This window comes from Polyodon spathula, chromosome 4 (assembly GCF_017654505.1).
Source record: "Polyodon spathula isolate WHYD16114869_AA chromosome 4, ASM1765450v1, whole genome shotgun sequence".
NCBI classification, from domain to species: domain Eukaryota; kingdom Metazoa; phylum Chordata; class Actinopteri; order Acipenseriformes; family Polyodontidae; genus Polyodon; species Polyodon spathula.
In genome coordinates, this window is record NC_054537.1 from 28134567 (window position 1) to 28151380 (window position 16814).

The 16814-nt window shown below is 39.1% G+C and overlaps 1 protein-coding gene across 1 annotated transcript in view; it reads right to left on the reverse strand.

Annotated features, from left to right (window-relative positions):
• LOC121314371 (peroxidasin homolog) overlaps window positions 1-10135 on the reverse strand; it is an 89056-nt gene extending 78921 nt beyond the window's left edge. The window contains exon 1 of the mRNA XM_041247552.1: window positions 9916-10135. Within this exon, the coding sequence (XP_041103486.1) occupies window positions 9916-10082 (167 nt within the window). The 5' untranslated portion in view covers window positions 10083-10135. The remainder of the gene's footprint in view (window positions 1-9915) is intronic.
• Between the last annotated feature and the right edge of the window lie 6679 nt (window positions 10136-16814).

The following is a 16814-nucleotide window of genomic DNA, read 5'->3' on the forward strand; positions in this document are numbered from 1 at the left end:
CAAAAGGTCTGCGACGGGCAGCTAGAAACATTGACTGTCACTAACAAAAGCGAATGAGTGTGCCTCAAGTGTGCCTCTAGACTACGCCCTTTAAAGGCACAGGCAATCAGATGAGCCAGTGATTCTGCAGTTCCTGTCTTAGCGCCTACAAGTCATCGATAGGCCAATTCAATCCACGTTCCTTCCTTTTGTTTTTCCTGGAGCGAAAGATTTATTTTGTTTTCATCCATGATTCTGATTGACTGTGTCTTGTGTGTTCAGAGAAATGAAAGCATGAAGAGCTGCTTATTTTTATAATTCTGTATGTTTTTTACGTGTTCCCTTTAGTCTAGATATGCCAGTCTAGTCTTATGTAAGTTTGAGCACCCTCCAGTCAAACTGCCGTCCGGCTTCAAGTCTCTGCACGTTAACTAGTTTTTGAAATCGTCTCTAACCAGTATTTACCAGTTAACAGACACACTGCCTTGTATTTTGGTAAGGCATTCATGATTATCACACGGCAGTTCCACTTTTTATTTATTTTTTTTTTTAATAATGATCCAAAGATCTATACCTGAATGTTTGTACTTTAACAGAAGCAGAAAAAAAAAACATTTTGATTTCTTTAGAACACCATAGGTTTTCAATGGACACATGAGAAAGCTGTCAACCATAAAAGTCTGGCTTAACTTACATCTATGATCAAGTGCTGGTTAAGTCTTTTTATCAACCCATAAAAACACACACTACCAGCAAAACATTTCTCAAGAAATTTGAAACATAAACCAATTTACTGGGCTCTGCCAACAGAAAACACTATTATTTAACAGAGTCTTCATTAACTGTAACAAAATCTGTTCAAAATCTTCAAGGGAACCAGAACCTGATTCACTTTCCAAAAATAACAATGAATGATGGTGAACTATAAAACCACAAACATCTCTCATGCTAACTATACCACGTTGATGGTTTCTAATGAAATACATATGGAGTACCATACACACATTACACGAGCAAGTCTTAATTACTGTACAGTATCTCACACACAAAGAAGGTAGTTTTAAATATTGTGTCCAGCATCCCCAATTCATTTTATGATCATTTATCATTTATACATTTACCTATTATCCTATTTTCCTACATAAATATGGGGGAGTTTGACCATTATAGGACTCATTTACCTCGGGAAACCAGGCTCAAATGCTGTGTTAGTCTGAAGCATCTCCCAAAAAACTCAAATGACCTCCTAACTGGCAGAATTCCACAACACAAAATAACAACCCCACCTCAACTGATTTATAATGTAGCTAACAGAGGTCACAGAGGCCAGAACATTTGTGTAATGAAACTGTATTATTATCTTTGAAATTGAGAAGGAGAGGTCTGCAGGTACGGTATTTTACTAGAGGCCAGATAGCATAGTTGTTTCCCCCTTATTAAGCACATGCATTTTACACAAAAGAAACAAGAACAATAAAAATACTTGCACTATACAGTATTCTAAGATGGAGATTGTATTAAAAATGATTCCTGGGGATGTGGATTTAATATAGGAAGACAGTGAATTTCTTACAGTGTGACAGTAACAATGAAAACCACACAACAGTTAAAAAAAAAAAGAAAATCTGCAGATATGAAATCACAAAGAACCTAAAGGCAAAAAAAAAAAGAAAAAACAAAGTTCAAATGCATCACACAAAACAGCACGAAACAAAATGGCAAAGTGTCGGACACCCCGGGATACTCTATTTGCATGTGTTGTCTAGTATGATATGAAAAAATGTGCCGATGAACTGTAGTTATTGCACTGATGCAAGCAAAGCCAATGCCTTTAAGAAAGGCTGCTGAGATTTCCTGAAAGATAACTTGACAAAACAGCCGTAAAAAACACCATGTTGTTGCCACAGAAGCACGAGCAATGCAGCTATTACTGAGTGTGCCATTACCAATATGCTCAGCAAAGAAAAAGATGCCGTGATATCCGTTACGTGGACTGCCTATTATCTTGCAAAGACGAACAGGCTGAATTCAGACTTTGAGGATTGTGCCAGGCCAGAAGTCCCACTGCTGTAAATAGTGTGTGTTTGGGAATGTAAAGCCCCTTTCACACTGGCATGCTCTACCTGGATCGGAACCTACCCAGGTCAGGACCTGGTGTCATGCAGGTCGGCCACGCGATTTCTCATGGCTTTTGATAAAGCAGGGTTGACCTGGGTGACAGAAGCAAGTACAAAATGCACATATCAATGCCCCGGAAGCAGCTTGTTACGGACGCTTCCATCCAAGCTTCTCTGGATTGAATCGTCGGACCAAATGTTGATTAGAGCAAATGTTTCTTCATCCTTGTTGCAATCTGGCTCATAGTGTGTCTTATGCAACAAAAATATGGCTAAACAGAATAAACAAAAACGTTCCTTGCCGAAGCAAAACCTTCATGCAAGCGAGGCTGTTTGTTATTTCGGCTTATGAACAGCCGTCATGCATTTTGTCACGCTTAACCCAGGTAAAAGCGTGGCGACCTTCATCCCGAGGCGAGTCACTGGGACTTGGGTATAACCCAGGTACGTGGTTTCACACTACACAGGCTTGTGACCCAGATAGCCAAAACCCGGGTAGGAGTGCCAATGTGAAAAGGACTTAAGGTTGGCAAGAATGGGGTTAAATCTGTCCCTGTCAGCAATCACAGGTGTGGCCATTTCCCAATCGGGTAATTGAGTGCTAATTGCGAATGCCCACCCTGACAGCAGTGTCTGGATACAGTATGGCTTCGTTTGAATCTTTATTTTGACCCTCCAGTTTGTTTGTTCCTGTGTTTGTTTTTGTGTTTAATAAATGTGTGCTTTAGCATTTGAACTGTAGCTTCTGTTTCTGGGTCTCTTTCCTGCCGGTAACACTCTGGGCTGTGACGCTACCCTGTCACAGGGTTCTAATTATGTTTCTCCAAAGTCAGGTAAGAAACAGTCAATTCATGTAGATGTAAAGTATAACCTCCCTTAACAGCCACTCTACAAATCACCCTGAAATTAAAGCCACATTTCCCTAATTTGCTTTCATTGACTGCAATGTATATAGATCTTCAAAAATAAAGCCACAATTATTTGCAGTCCCAAACCAATAAAACCTGTTAATTAATACCGATACCTCACTAGTACCAACTAGTGTTGCTTTCCTTCGCTACTGTGCTGCAGCAAATCCTCTCGTACACTACAGTAGTATATTTTAAAAAAAAACCCTGTAAAACACTTAATGAAAGCTATCTTGTACAGCATTGTTAAAAATAGCATTTATTCTCTATGTACACATACCAGAGCTTTTTTTTTTTTTTTTTTTTTTTTTTTCCTTTAGCTTAACTGTCTTCTTTAGATTTAAAAATATAAATATATATCCATCTTTATTGTTGAAAACATGATATTAATTAAAGGTTCTTGTTTACATTTACAGCATTTTGATACAGTATACTTCAATCAAATGAATACTGTAGTCTTAAACTGTCCAGTATTATTTGATACGGGATAATAAACTGGTTAATACATAGTGTACCAATATATTGTTATTTAATCTTAATGATCTCATAATAATGTTACAACTGTAATTTGATATGTCGTGGTAGAATATAATTTTATGACTGTTGAATTACTGTTTACCATACTTGTAATTGTACTATGTGCATAAAAACGAACATATATTGAATAAAAACAAACATATTGTATCAAAATTGATTAACTATTACAGAGAATAAATATTACTAATTATAAAAATCCAACAGCAGCAGTGTTTGGAAAGCATGAAGCACACCTGCATTGGTATCCCCTGATTCTGACTCCCTCGCCAAATCTGAAGTAGCACCTGTTTTTTATGTGAAACGCCCCTCCCACTCCTATTAGTGTCTGGAGAACACAACACCTAACTCACTGTAAGTGACGAGGCCTGGGTTCCCAATACTTACTTATATTATAATTTGTCTGTTAGAAATATATGTGTACTGTTTCTTTAATGCGGTGCCTCCACCTATGTAAGGGACATCTAAATACACGTGCACCCCTTAATAGGAATCAAATACTAACCCCAGTATCCACTCACACAACACACACCAATAGAAATAAGTAAACAATTTACTCAAATAAATGCACAATAATAATGTATTTTCAACAATAACATAAACACACAATAAACAAAGGCTAGGTATTAAAAGAAATAACATACAATCAATGTTACAAATAATATATTTACTCTTAAATAATATGCGTTGCTATGCAAAATAATGAAACTCTTGCACTACAGTGGGCCCACACACACATGCACACACGTGTACCCACGTGTACTGAACACGTGCACCAATATAAAAGAAATATCACGTGGCAGGCCTGAACCGTCGCTCGGGTATGTAGTGGTAATAATAAAAATTTAAAAAAAATGCCCCTTCACTTATTTATGTCAAATAAGCAACACAATTATACTTCCAAAAAACGTTTTTTTGAATGCAAGCAGTACTCACGACCAGCAACACAGTTCCGTTTCTTGCTTCCAATGTAAGTTCGTAGAAGGACACAATAAACACAATGACAGCTGAAAAATCTTCTTTTCCAGCGTGGCCAGAGGTACTCGGGGCTTTCTCCTGGTCACCCCGAGTGCTAACTGGGTCTCAGCAACGGTTCCAGACGCCAGCAGAAAAGTAAATTAATAATAAAGAAAAAAGACTATACCATAAAATGGTGACTGTCTACAGCAAATGTTTGGTTTACTGAAATATATTAGCCTCTTATACTCTGCTAATAAAGTACAAAATATATCGTTCAGATAATATTTCTTTTACTATAAAACTTTTCTTTTACTCCCTCACGTTGCGTCTGTTCCTTCGCACTCTCTCAAACTTTTCTTTCTCTCTCGCATGTTGCTTCTGTTCCTCCTCACACTCTCGAACCTTCTCTCTCTCGCACAAACCCAATCAAAATGCTAAGTCCCACCCCCAAATTCCACTACATGTTGGCTAATTGGTTCAGAGGGGGAACTTGTCAAATAGAATTGTGTTTAGGTGTAGCATGCTAGTAAATGTGATTCTGGTGCATTCTAACTATGTTACAAGAAATACAACATTTTTATTTAAAGGAATAGCGCAAATTTGCAGCAGGGCTACGAAATCTTAAGGGGGGGAGATTGTAGTAATGTGAATGTTTATGTATATAATGCAGTTCAAGTTATGCCACTAGAGGTCAGTAGCGCCCTACATACTTACCCTCTACCTAGGATACCGTGGGGTCGAGGAAGTCCTTAGAAAACACTAATGTGTAGGTTTCAACAGAGATTGTTCTAATAAAGACACTGTGATTAAAGTTATACTCTTGCATCTTGGATCTCGGGTTATTACAACATTGAAATAACAGTGTTTGTAGGACAAGAGGCTTCAATAAACACACATCACGGGAATGCATGGAAAAAACTATTTTTGCACCTCTCAGACATCATACACAATCGTGATTTTAACTGTAAAAAAGCACTGCCTCTCATGCTACTTCACTTGCTAGCTACCATTATTGCTTGGGGGAAAACGACTACCTATAAGTTATTCTGAGCAGATAGTACTGTAAAGACTACTACAGAATGTAGAGTCTACTTGCTGCATTTTGTCTCCAAAGTTCTCAGGGAGATTTAGATTACTAGGTGCCTTTTTGTTAAATTAGAATAAATCAAAATATTCAGGCTTTTATTTACATTGTCATTAATTATTAATGAAAACATTAAATCTATTTTGAAATGTTATAGTTCAGCTTGTGTTGAAAAAAAAACTACTAAAAAAGCCTACTTTTTTTTTTACAATGTTACTAGTTTGTTTCAATTACATTGTGCCAATTTGTACCTTTTTTTCTGAAAGCACTTTGAATAAAACCATTTAGAAAGGTTTTTTTTTTTTTTTTTATATTTCTAGCTTCATAATTACTGTCAAAGTATCAAACACTTGGAGTTATAAAAAACACACTAACAAATTATAGATTTTTAAAACCAAAATATCCAAAACTAGAAAAAAAAAAAATCATAAAATTAAAAATAACAAAACAGATTTCATAGGGCCCTACATTTCAGAAACTTGGGCTTGGGGGCGCGCAGCTGCTGCTTGAAAGTTTGAAAAACTGGCACATACCGGATTCACGTCGAGTTTAATAACTGCAGACATTGTGAAAAAAATCAGACATTAAAAATAGAACTGCAGTAAAAAAAAAAAAAAAAAAAAAAAAAAAACAGGCAACACAAAATACTGCCAAAATAACCTGGTATTTATCCTACATGTTCACAGACATGTCTACAGTACAGCTTTTGATACATTCCTGGCTTGCACCTGCAAGTAGTAACTGTTACACGGCTCTGAGTGGTGATCTGGTGTGACAAACTTAGAGCTGCTCTTTAAATTATAGTTTTCAATAAAAAATAAAAATAAAAAACTGATTTTTAAATGATGTAAAGGTCATACTTCCTACATGTGTGAAGTGACTAATTCCAAACTGATACATTGTATTATAAACACATATGCAATTCATGTTTGGTTTCACACGAGAACCACTGGAGCAGTCTTTTTGACCGATCGCGGATTGTAAATGCATTTTTCTCCAATGATTTGGTAGCTAGGCGCCTTTGTTTGTTTTTGTTTTTTTTCTGACTTTTCCCAAATATATGTATTAAACATCTCAAAAGCCAGGGTTGCAGAAACTTATGGAGATAAATGTTATACCTAGAACTACTGCAGCTGTCATTTTGACCGTCGTAGTAAAAACATTGGGTTCAGCTTAGTGCATGTCAGATCGATCACATGATCGAGCTGCTGAACTTGAGAGCTTTGTTCTTATTTTGAATAGCTAGAACAGGAGACTTTTTCAGATGTGATTTATTTATTTATGTATAGTTAAAATGAATAGACCAACACAAGTCTCCACAGCAAGTCTTGCAGTACTTTCAGGAGTTATGAGAAGACGAATCTGGACACAAACATGTACCAGACTGATAAAACTTACTGTGATCACAATGAGGTTAGTGATAGTGAGAACGAAGCTGCAGAAATTTAGGACCGAGACAAACACAAACACAGCTGCAAATTCCAGTATAGTCTGGGTAATCACAGACTAAAATAAAATGACATTTAACAGTGAATGGTTACATGTGATCTGGTTTAACATGTAAATTATTCAAAAAGAAAACATCTACACATTTCTTTGTAAATACTGAGAACTTGTTTTGTATAATATCCTTTTATTGATTTTCAGTTTTAAAAAAATCTTCTCAGTTAGTGTGTGAATGTGATTACTATTATTGGTCAATATTATTAAAACAAGGAAGTGTCATTTTACAGAAACAGAAAACCAGTTTATGGTGCTTCCCATGTCCAATTATTTTGCTATTTCTTACCATATGGCATCTTTCTTTTTATTGTCTGGCATCATAAAGAACATTATATTTTTCAACTTGAATAATTAAATTCTCATTGATGTCCATTTCTGTTATTTCTGTGGTAATTTCTGGGTGAACGAGACAGTGACAGTCTGACAGCCTCTCCTTCGACTCTGTCCGAGTAATGACGTGTTATGTACAGAAACAAAGAAGGCTCGTCGAGCAGACAAACCGTTGGTTTGAGACAACAAGGCAATTCTATCTTTGGAGTAAGGGGGGAGTTTGCACAGCAGCGATAGGAATATAGAATGGTAATGTACACCTCTTCATGGTGACCCCCCAAAATGAAAAAAATATGCTGTATCATGTATAAAGGGTTTCACAACCTTGCAAACAATAAAAAAAACTTATGCACAAACATGAGAATCCATTGCACGGCCGTGAGACTCTCAAAATTGTGAAGAAAACCTTGAGACTTGACAAACATGCCTAACATAAGCTTCTATTATTGGATGTTTACTATGGAAATAATCAATGCATATTTTACTATTATAAAATAAATCACATAACACAAATTAACAGTAGCAGGACAGTCAAAAAATATAACGACATGCTTTAGAATTACTATATCCCTGGGGCAGTTTGGAACAGTTCACTCTTTTTAACTTGCACCCAAGTACGCTCTGGTAAGTGTCATCCTGCTTCTTTAAAAAAAAAAAAAAAAAAAAGAATTAACAAAAGTGACAGGTACAGTACCTGAGGCAGGCAAAACACACCAGAATGCACTGCGATGCGAGTTGAAAAGCTTGAACTGTCCCAAATGTCCCGGTGAACATTAAGTCATGTGGTAACCCTAATTAATTATTGCTTTCACCCATGATGCTTTATTCTACACATAAACTGTATTTTTATTCTGTAAAAGCTGGTGACATTTTGATTTACTTTGACAGTATAATAAAACTGAACAAATCCTATAAATAAATACAAATGAATGCATTTAACCTCCCCCATCACCCACCTCCTTTATTCCCAATAACTTACATAACTGAATGGCTAAATTGTGTCGCTAGCTTTCCAGTGGTTTACTGTCTGGGCTGGGTTTTTATTGTAAGCGTGACAAATACAACACATTGGTTTGGGCAAAGCACTTCATTACATATGTAGCAATGAAATGCATTTTCTCCTTGTCGCCTGGCCATGAAACACACTGTAGTTCTGGTTAGGTAAAGGGAACATTATGTGTAAATAGTTTTCAGGCACACATATGACTATTGGAAACAAACCATCATCTTATTACAATACACTTTAATATACAAGAAAATGATCACTTAATTGCAAAAACCTTAACTGGATTGAAAATGCAGAACAGCTGTCCAAGCAATCACTTCTCATGGTACAATGCATAAGAAACGGTAAATTCCACAGGTTCTTCTGGGTGCAAAACTAGTTAGAAAAGGTAAACTACAACAACTTGCTTTCTATGTTTCTGTTGCCTTTGGGAAAGTCATTGTTCTCAGGAACCCTTTATTTTGGAACACTATACATGTAGCACTGACGTCATCTGCCACTTCGAATGATTTCACTTCCCTAAGTTAACACAGTGGAGTCACCAATTTCAATAATTAAAACCAGCCTTGGGAAAGTAGACAGGCATAACTGACCCAAGAGACGAATTCCAATCTACAAAGATCACAGACAAAGCTTAAAACTAAAATAACACCGTGTAACAATTTTTTTTTTCTTTTTGTTCCTGGGTAGTAAGTGTTATTTCCTAATTGCTTATGCCTCAAAAGTATAGAAAATGGCTATTATTCCCCACAAACTTTGCTTTTGTGACCAGGACAGTGATATTTCAAAATATCACTATTTCCAATGGGAAAACGGGCAAATGTGTGTCTTTTCGTTCACATAAAGTCAGAAAAAAACAACATATGAATCCAAATTAACATGTATTTATACTAAAGTAATACAAAAATGACTACAAAATATTTAGAAGTGAGTAGTTTTTCGAGATTTACGATTATACTGTAAATACTGTAATCACTTACAACTGACAACTTACTTCCAAATTAGCTTTTAGCGATGCATTATGATATAACGACAAAAATACAAAGGTTTTGGTCTATGGTAGGAAGCACTACAAATAACAGTTAATGTTCACGAAATAAATGCCAATATGTTAATCTGAAAATGTTCGCCAAGAAGTAACCTTTCATTCATATACCGAAGAGAATTGTACGACTACAGCTTACATACATGTTAAACTGGTACACCCACCGCAATATTAAAACATCAATTAGAATATTTATTATATTCTTATTAGCAGCTGTCACAGCACAAAGTCAACAGAAAAACACTTTCGGAACAGAAACAAATAATGGAAAAAAAACCCAGAAATAGTACTACAGGGCGTAACAGTTGAAAAGTGACCTTTTTTTTCAGTAGTTTTTGAAGCAAAATTTTCAGTTTTCGTTTTTTAATGTAAACAAGGAATCCATAAGTAACCACATGGATTGAAACTTAAAACTCTGTGAAGTAAACGACAATATTTTAAACACTTACAAGATAGCAGTCGGTGGCGGCACTTTGGGGATGTGGTCGAGCATCAGGTGCATACATCGAATATTGGTTCTGAAACAGAGACATCGAGTGGGGCAAGAAGCTGAATAGGTGAAAAATAAAGAGAGAGGCAGGAAAATACACAAGAGGTAAAGTAGTTTTGAATTCATTTTGTCTTCTTGTTCTGCGCCCTGGCAGCGCCTGGAGCTGCACTAGAAAAAGTGCAGCCTCTCCACAGCTTTAAATTAAAAACTTACAGCCACCCAATCAGACAGCAGGATCACATTACATTGCAAGTACTACACTAATACAACAACACCGTAACGCAGTGGCACTCGGTGTAGGGGTCTCCGTTGTTATAATAACGATGCTGCAATTGCAAAGCTTGTGGATGTTTAAAGTTAGCGTGAAGTTAAAAAGTCTCACCATGGAACCCAGCACAGACTGACACGATTCATTCCATTCTCATTGGAGTTCACCCTGGGCCGTGTGAAAACCGTTTTCACACTATAGAATAATTAACTTTATGTCTGTACTGGTACCTATTTCATATGGATCTCTGGGAACTGCGTTGTCACTGAAAATATGGGAATTTACTTTACATTTGATTTATTTGGCAACTACAGTAATTTAATAGACGAATGAATGCAGAAACCACGGGATAAGGGGGAATAAAGAACTTATGCAGTCGATTTACATAATGTTGAAGTCAGTTGGTGTTGGTAGCTTACTGCACATTAAATGGAAAATTCACTTCTATAACAGAAATCTCACTGGACCCAAAACTAGCACTTACTATGGTCATAATGAGGCAATGTGGGTTTCTTTAACAGGATTTATCTAACAAATTAACATTTTAGTACCTTTCAGTATCTAGGCATTTTGAAAAAAGACATACAGTCATACAGCTCAATTTTTTTTTTTTTTTAAGCAAGCCATAGAGCTCATAAGTCAAAAAAGAAATATAATTAAGAAATACCCCTCAGGATGAAGTTAGATATTGGCATTTGTATAAAGAACAGGCAATAATTCAAAACCTTCAGATTCCCTTAAATATCTACTTTATTATAATTGTCTAATGTAAAAAACACGTGTTTTTACATTTTTGTAACAACACACCATTTGTTGCTCCAGGCCCAAAAAGTCCTTTGACCTTTTTGTGCTTCCCCAACCATGTGTCAAACTGTGTAAATGTGTTTCACCATATAAATAACCTTTGTAACATGTTGGCTTAGCTTAGAGTGCCTGAAACACGGTATTTCCAACAGAGTGGTAAAAGTGGCCAGCTGGGTTGGGGACTATAATAGACTGACTCGAAGGTGTCTCACAGATGGGGACATTTGTGGGATTTTGTAGGCTGGCACTTTGACATGCTGTAAACAGTATGGCTTCACAGGGGTGATGTCAGACCAGAAGAAGGACGAAGAACAACAAAGGTAGGGCGGTGAATCTGTGACGCTACGGCGTCCAGAGTTTTGTTGTAAATAATAAACAAAAAGGTTTAAACAAAACATGCAAAACAGGACATGGCACTTGAGGCCAAAATAAAAAGGTAAACAAAACGGACAACACTAAACAAGACAGTGGACAAAGGGACAAACAAATACCGTGCTGGCACTTCCAGGATGCTGTAGCAATTGCTCTCAAAACCCCAAAAAACTCCTTCTCTCTCCCGTTCTCCACTCACTAACACACAACCCCAAGTGAATGAAAACATGTAGCTTTTATGCAGCTGTAACGAGACTCGATTGCTAATCAATCATTCAATTGGAGTCTCGGTACAACTGCATGTGAATTAATAAAAGTGCAATTCCCCGTGCTCACATATTATTTTACCTGCACGTAAAGTGCTGTGCAATCCTCTTGCCTAAATACAAAACATACATTTTAAACACTTGTGCTCGTAACCCATATTTATATCCCGTGTATTTTATACATAAACACCAACATTAAACAAACTACATATAACAGAAAGCACTTATAAACATAAAGGGACGGGACACTCCGCCACATATGCCCCCCCTTGTGCACAGCACACCTGGCCTCAATGGCCACCTCCCCCCTCAGTCCCAAAGTCCCGGTTTATAGCCCTGGCCCAGGAACAGGAACAGGGGCAGCAATGGGCCAAAGGTGGCAGCCACGGTGGGAGGTCCTCCTCCCACCCCAACAGCTGTAGCGGCCAGGTTGATTGTACCCAGGCCGGCTCCTCCGGCCAAGGCAACCCTGGCCGCTGCCCGGCTGTCTGTAGGGGTGGTCTCCAGACCTCCCCCAAGATCTCTGGCAGCGAAACTGCTGTGGGGGAAGGTGGTCTCCTGACCTCTCCCCCCCTTCATAGCTGGCAGCTCCCTCTGGGGGGACTCCAGCCCCCAGAACTCCTGCAGCGAAATTGCTGCAGGGAGAGGTGGTCTCCTGACCTCACCCCCCTTTTTCATAGCCACAGATCCCTCTGGCGAGGCTCTGGCCACATCGAGCCCTGCGACCAAGCAGAGCTGACAGCGACCCCTAGCGAAGCAGTTCCAACGACCCCAGGCGATGCGGAGCAACAGGCAACCATAGGAGATGCAGAGTGGCTGGCAACCCCAGGCTATGTGGAGCGGCAGGCAACCCTAGGAGATGCAGATGTGGCATCCTTGGGCGGTGAGAGGCAGGCATCCTTGGGCAGAACGAGGCAGGCATCCTTGGGCGGAGCGAGGCAGGCATCCTTGTGCAGAACGAGGCAGGCATCCTTGGGCAGAACGAGGCAGGCATCCTTGGGTAGAGTGAGGCAGACATCCTTGGGCGGAGCGAGGCAGGCATCCTTGGGCGGAGCGAGGCATGCATCCTTGGGCAGAACCAGTAGGAATTCATCCTCTGCTGGTGAAGGTGGGAGTTGCAAGCAGTCCTCCCACTGTGCTGGAGGCAGACAGAGTTGGGAGCAGTGTGTAGTCTCCTGGCGACGGGGTTGGGAGCAGCGTGTAGTCTCCCCCTGTTGCAGGGTACTGGTGCGGCTCTCCCTCACTTATAGGGGACTGGTGCAGCTCTCCTTCTCTTGCAGGGGACTGGTGCAGCTCTCCCTCTCTTGCAGGAGGCGAAACCAGCAGGCATTCTTCCTCTGCTGGTGGAGGTGGAAACAGCAGGCATTCTTCCTCTGCTGGTGGAGACTTGGGCTGTGGATGCTGTGCCTTCCCTTTCTGGAGCTGTAGACGCACGACTCCCCTTTGTTGGATGTAGACGCCTGTGCTCCACCCTTCTGGGCGCTGGGTGCTCAGGCTCCTCCCACTCAGGCGTAGGGCGTTCGGGCTCCTGAACCTCTGGCTCCTGCTCTGGGCAGTCCTCGTCCTCATGCCCATAGGCAGTGCACAGGGTGCATCTCCTTTGCTCCTTCAGCTTCCTCCTCACCTTTTCCCCTCTCTGCCTCCTCCTTACCTTCCTCTCCTGGGCTTCCAGGCGCTCTGGCTCCCTCCTCTGAGCACCTGCTCTGGCTGCTGGGGAGGTTGCTGCTTTCTCCGGCCGCTTTGCTCCATTTTTTTTTCCCAAACAAAAAAAACACTCCTAGTCTGACACTAGGAGGTGCTGTTATCCCACTGCTAACATCAACTGTAAACAGGATGGCTTTGTAGGGGTGCCGTCAGACCAGAAGAAGGATGAAGAACAATAAAGGTAAGGCGATGAATCTGTGACGCTACGGCATCCAGAGTTTTATTGTAAACAATAAACAAAAAGGTTTAAACAAAACACACAAAACAGGACATGGCACTTGAGGCCAAAATGAAAAAGGTAAACAAAATGGACAACACTAAACAAGACAGTGGTTGAACAGACAAACAAGTACCGTGCTGGCACTTCCAGCATGCTGTAGCAATTGCTCTCAAAACCCCAAAAAACTCCTCTGTCCCGTTCTCCACTTACTAACACATAGCCCAGAGTGACTGTAAACATGCAGCTTTTATGCAGCTGTACCAAGACTCGATTGCTAATCAATCATTTAATTGGAGTCTCGGTACAACTGCACGTGAATTAATAAAACTGCAATTCCCCGTGCTCACATATTATTTTACTTTGCCATAGGTCCTCATATACAATTAATGATTTTTGTTTTTTCTCTATGGATGTTACAAGGAAGAAAGTGTTACATTATAAATCTCTGTATATCTGTTGATGGTTATAGTGAATCATCATTGAGCAGGACTTTAAATATTTCCAGAGGATTTATTTTACAGTGCCAGAGCAACATTTATTAAAATACTGTACAGTAATCTTGTTAGATGGGATTAGGGAAGCAGCTGTGATGGAATATTATTCGAAGCAAGAGAAAAGTCTTGTCACTCAAAAGAATGAAGGTTAATTTCTTAAGAAGATCAAAGGTTTGACCATATTAAAAAGCTGGTCACAGTGCCCCATTTAGTTTTGGAGCCAGGGAACAGTCAGTGCATACAACTGTAGGATCTAACTAGAAGTGTTTCCTCCAGCACTATTAGCAGAGAGGAAGTACTACTGATACTTTTTTTATTAGTACTCCCAGTAGGGTTTTTTGTCATAAATCATTGCACAAATGCATGATTGTTTTTAACTGCTACTCCTTAAGCTGAAGGCTCTCCAAAGAGCTGCAGTTTCCTTATGTTCCTGTCAGTCAATTACCATCTCAAAATGTTTTAATGATTCCACTGCACAGTTGGAATCACATAGAACCAGGACTTCTTTGTTGCTGTACTTCAGCAAAATAATGCTGTTCCTTCCTTTTAGCCCGTTATTCCCCAAAGATGGTTCATATCCCTGGTATGGTGGAGGCATGCATATATACCTATGTCTGTGCTGTGCTTTAGTTACACACTTCTCAAAATGACACCCTTGAAGTTTTGTTCTTGTAGTACCAAGTCGTCATAAATTTGCAAAGGAGTCACTGCCTTTTTATGCACAAAAAAATAAACAGAATGTGAAATTAATCAATTGCCTAATAATAATATTTGTAACACATGTGGCAGAGTGTCCCGCCCCTTTGTTTATTATTGTTTTGTATTATGATTTATATGTGTAAATGTGACAGTGAAAAGCCGTGTTTTGTATTTGATTTTTAAAAACCTTGTGAGGATGCGTGACTGATCAGTTACTGATTATATAACTAACTGACAGTCACGCATCCTTATTAATCTCGTGCAGACTATGGCCGAGGGGTAATAAGGTAATTAATTAATAGCTAGTTAACCCCTCGGCCAGAATATAAAAGCCTGCAGCTCTCTGCCCTCAAGTGTCAGAGGCGAGAAAGAGTAAACAGTTGCTATACGTGCTGGCTAAAAACCAGCACGATACTTGTTTTGCTGCTGTTTATTATTTGTTTGTTTGTTTGGCCAACGCGCCTTTTGTTTTGTGTGTTGGTTTTGTTTAATAAATATACTGACCACACATTATCAAGGTCAGTTACAGTAGAGTATAGTCTAAATATGGAACAAAGCTTCTGGCACATTATTGTTGTTCACCATTTCTCCAGGGCAGCATCACAAGGACTTTTGAAGGCCAAAACTAATTCTTGCATCAATAACCAACAAGCTTCTCTGATATGCCTTTTTCCTATTGAACATTTTGAAAGGATACTGACAGCTACCTTTCTGTTTGCTCTGTTCTCTCTCCTACCACACAGTCAACATGTGCTGACCAGCGAGGCAATGCTGCTTACTTAGAGAGGTTCCTGTAATGTCATTAACTCCAACAATTCAGCCAATTTCATATCTACATATGCAAGAAGCAAAGTTCTGTGTATTTTAATTAATCCAGTCTGTGTAATCCTCTCATTTAGCCATGGTGAACACATTTCTCTACCCTCAGGATACACAATCATTTCTCTATGCTGTTTCTCAGAAGGCCACACTACTCAAATAATTTCACTAGTAAAATATACCAATCAAGGGTGGGGAGTGGGACATCATCCTCCTAAATTTGTTTTCAAATAGATCTACTTGCCATTAATTTGAGCTGTCCATAGAAAACCTGGTTGGTATAGGAGATAAAGGGGGTTACAGTTCATCTGTCTACATTGTTATTTTGTGGCAGAGCAGAGGCTCTGCATGTGTGTGTCTGTTTGGTGGCCATCTTGGCTCGGGAATGAAGGAACTACATGGAGTCAAGATGGCCACCATTTGCACAGCTGCAGCCACATTGTTTGATTAGCTAATTGGAATGTGGAAGGTGGTGAGGGATTGATTAATTGGCAATCAACCTCTGGCCACATGCTATAAAAGAAAGACATTTTTGTTTGTGAGTGAGTAGGAGCATAGAGAGAGCGACAGAAATAGAAACAACACTGGTAGCCATTGCTTGGCTGCTGTTTTGTGTAAGAGTTTGTTTACAGTGTTTTGTTTGAAGCTTTAATTTGTTCCTGTGTTTTTTAAATAAAAGTGTGCAGTTTCTGTGCCTGGGTCTTATAATTCAACGGTGCAGACCAGCTTTGCCTGGGATGCTACACCACATGTTTGTATCTGTCTTCCCTACCACTCTTTTTATGTAATTTACTTTCTTTATGGTAAGAGCCCTTCTTCAGCTGTTTGTATATCTATCTATCTATCTATCTATCTATCTATCTATCTATCTATCTTTTATTTTATTGTTTAAAAGACTGGCATCAATGCTAAACACTCATTTAAAAACCTGGAAGCTCTAACAGGTTCTTCACAATAAAATTTGATTTTTAGATAGCTTTACTGCCATCTGGTGGTATTAATCATCAGTCCTATTCCTAATTGCCATTTATAGGAAAACAATGCTTTTTGTCTTCCGAGTTGAAGTGTTTCAAATAATGTAATGCAACTAGAGCTTAGGCATGAAGAAACTATTTACAAAACTAGAAACACATGATAAAAATAACCTTTACCCTGCACCAAACACATATGTTTGCCCAACTGCATGACAGCCAGGGTTGTTGGGGGGTAGAG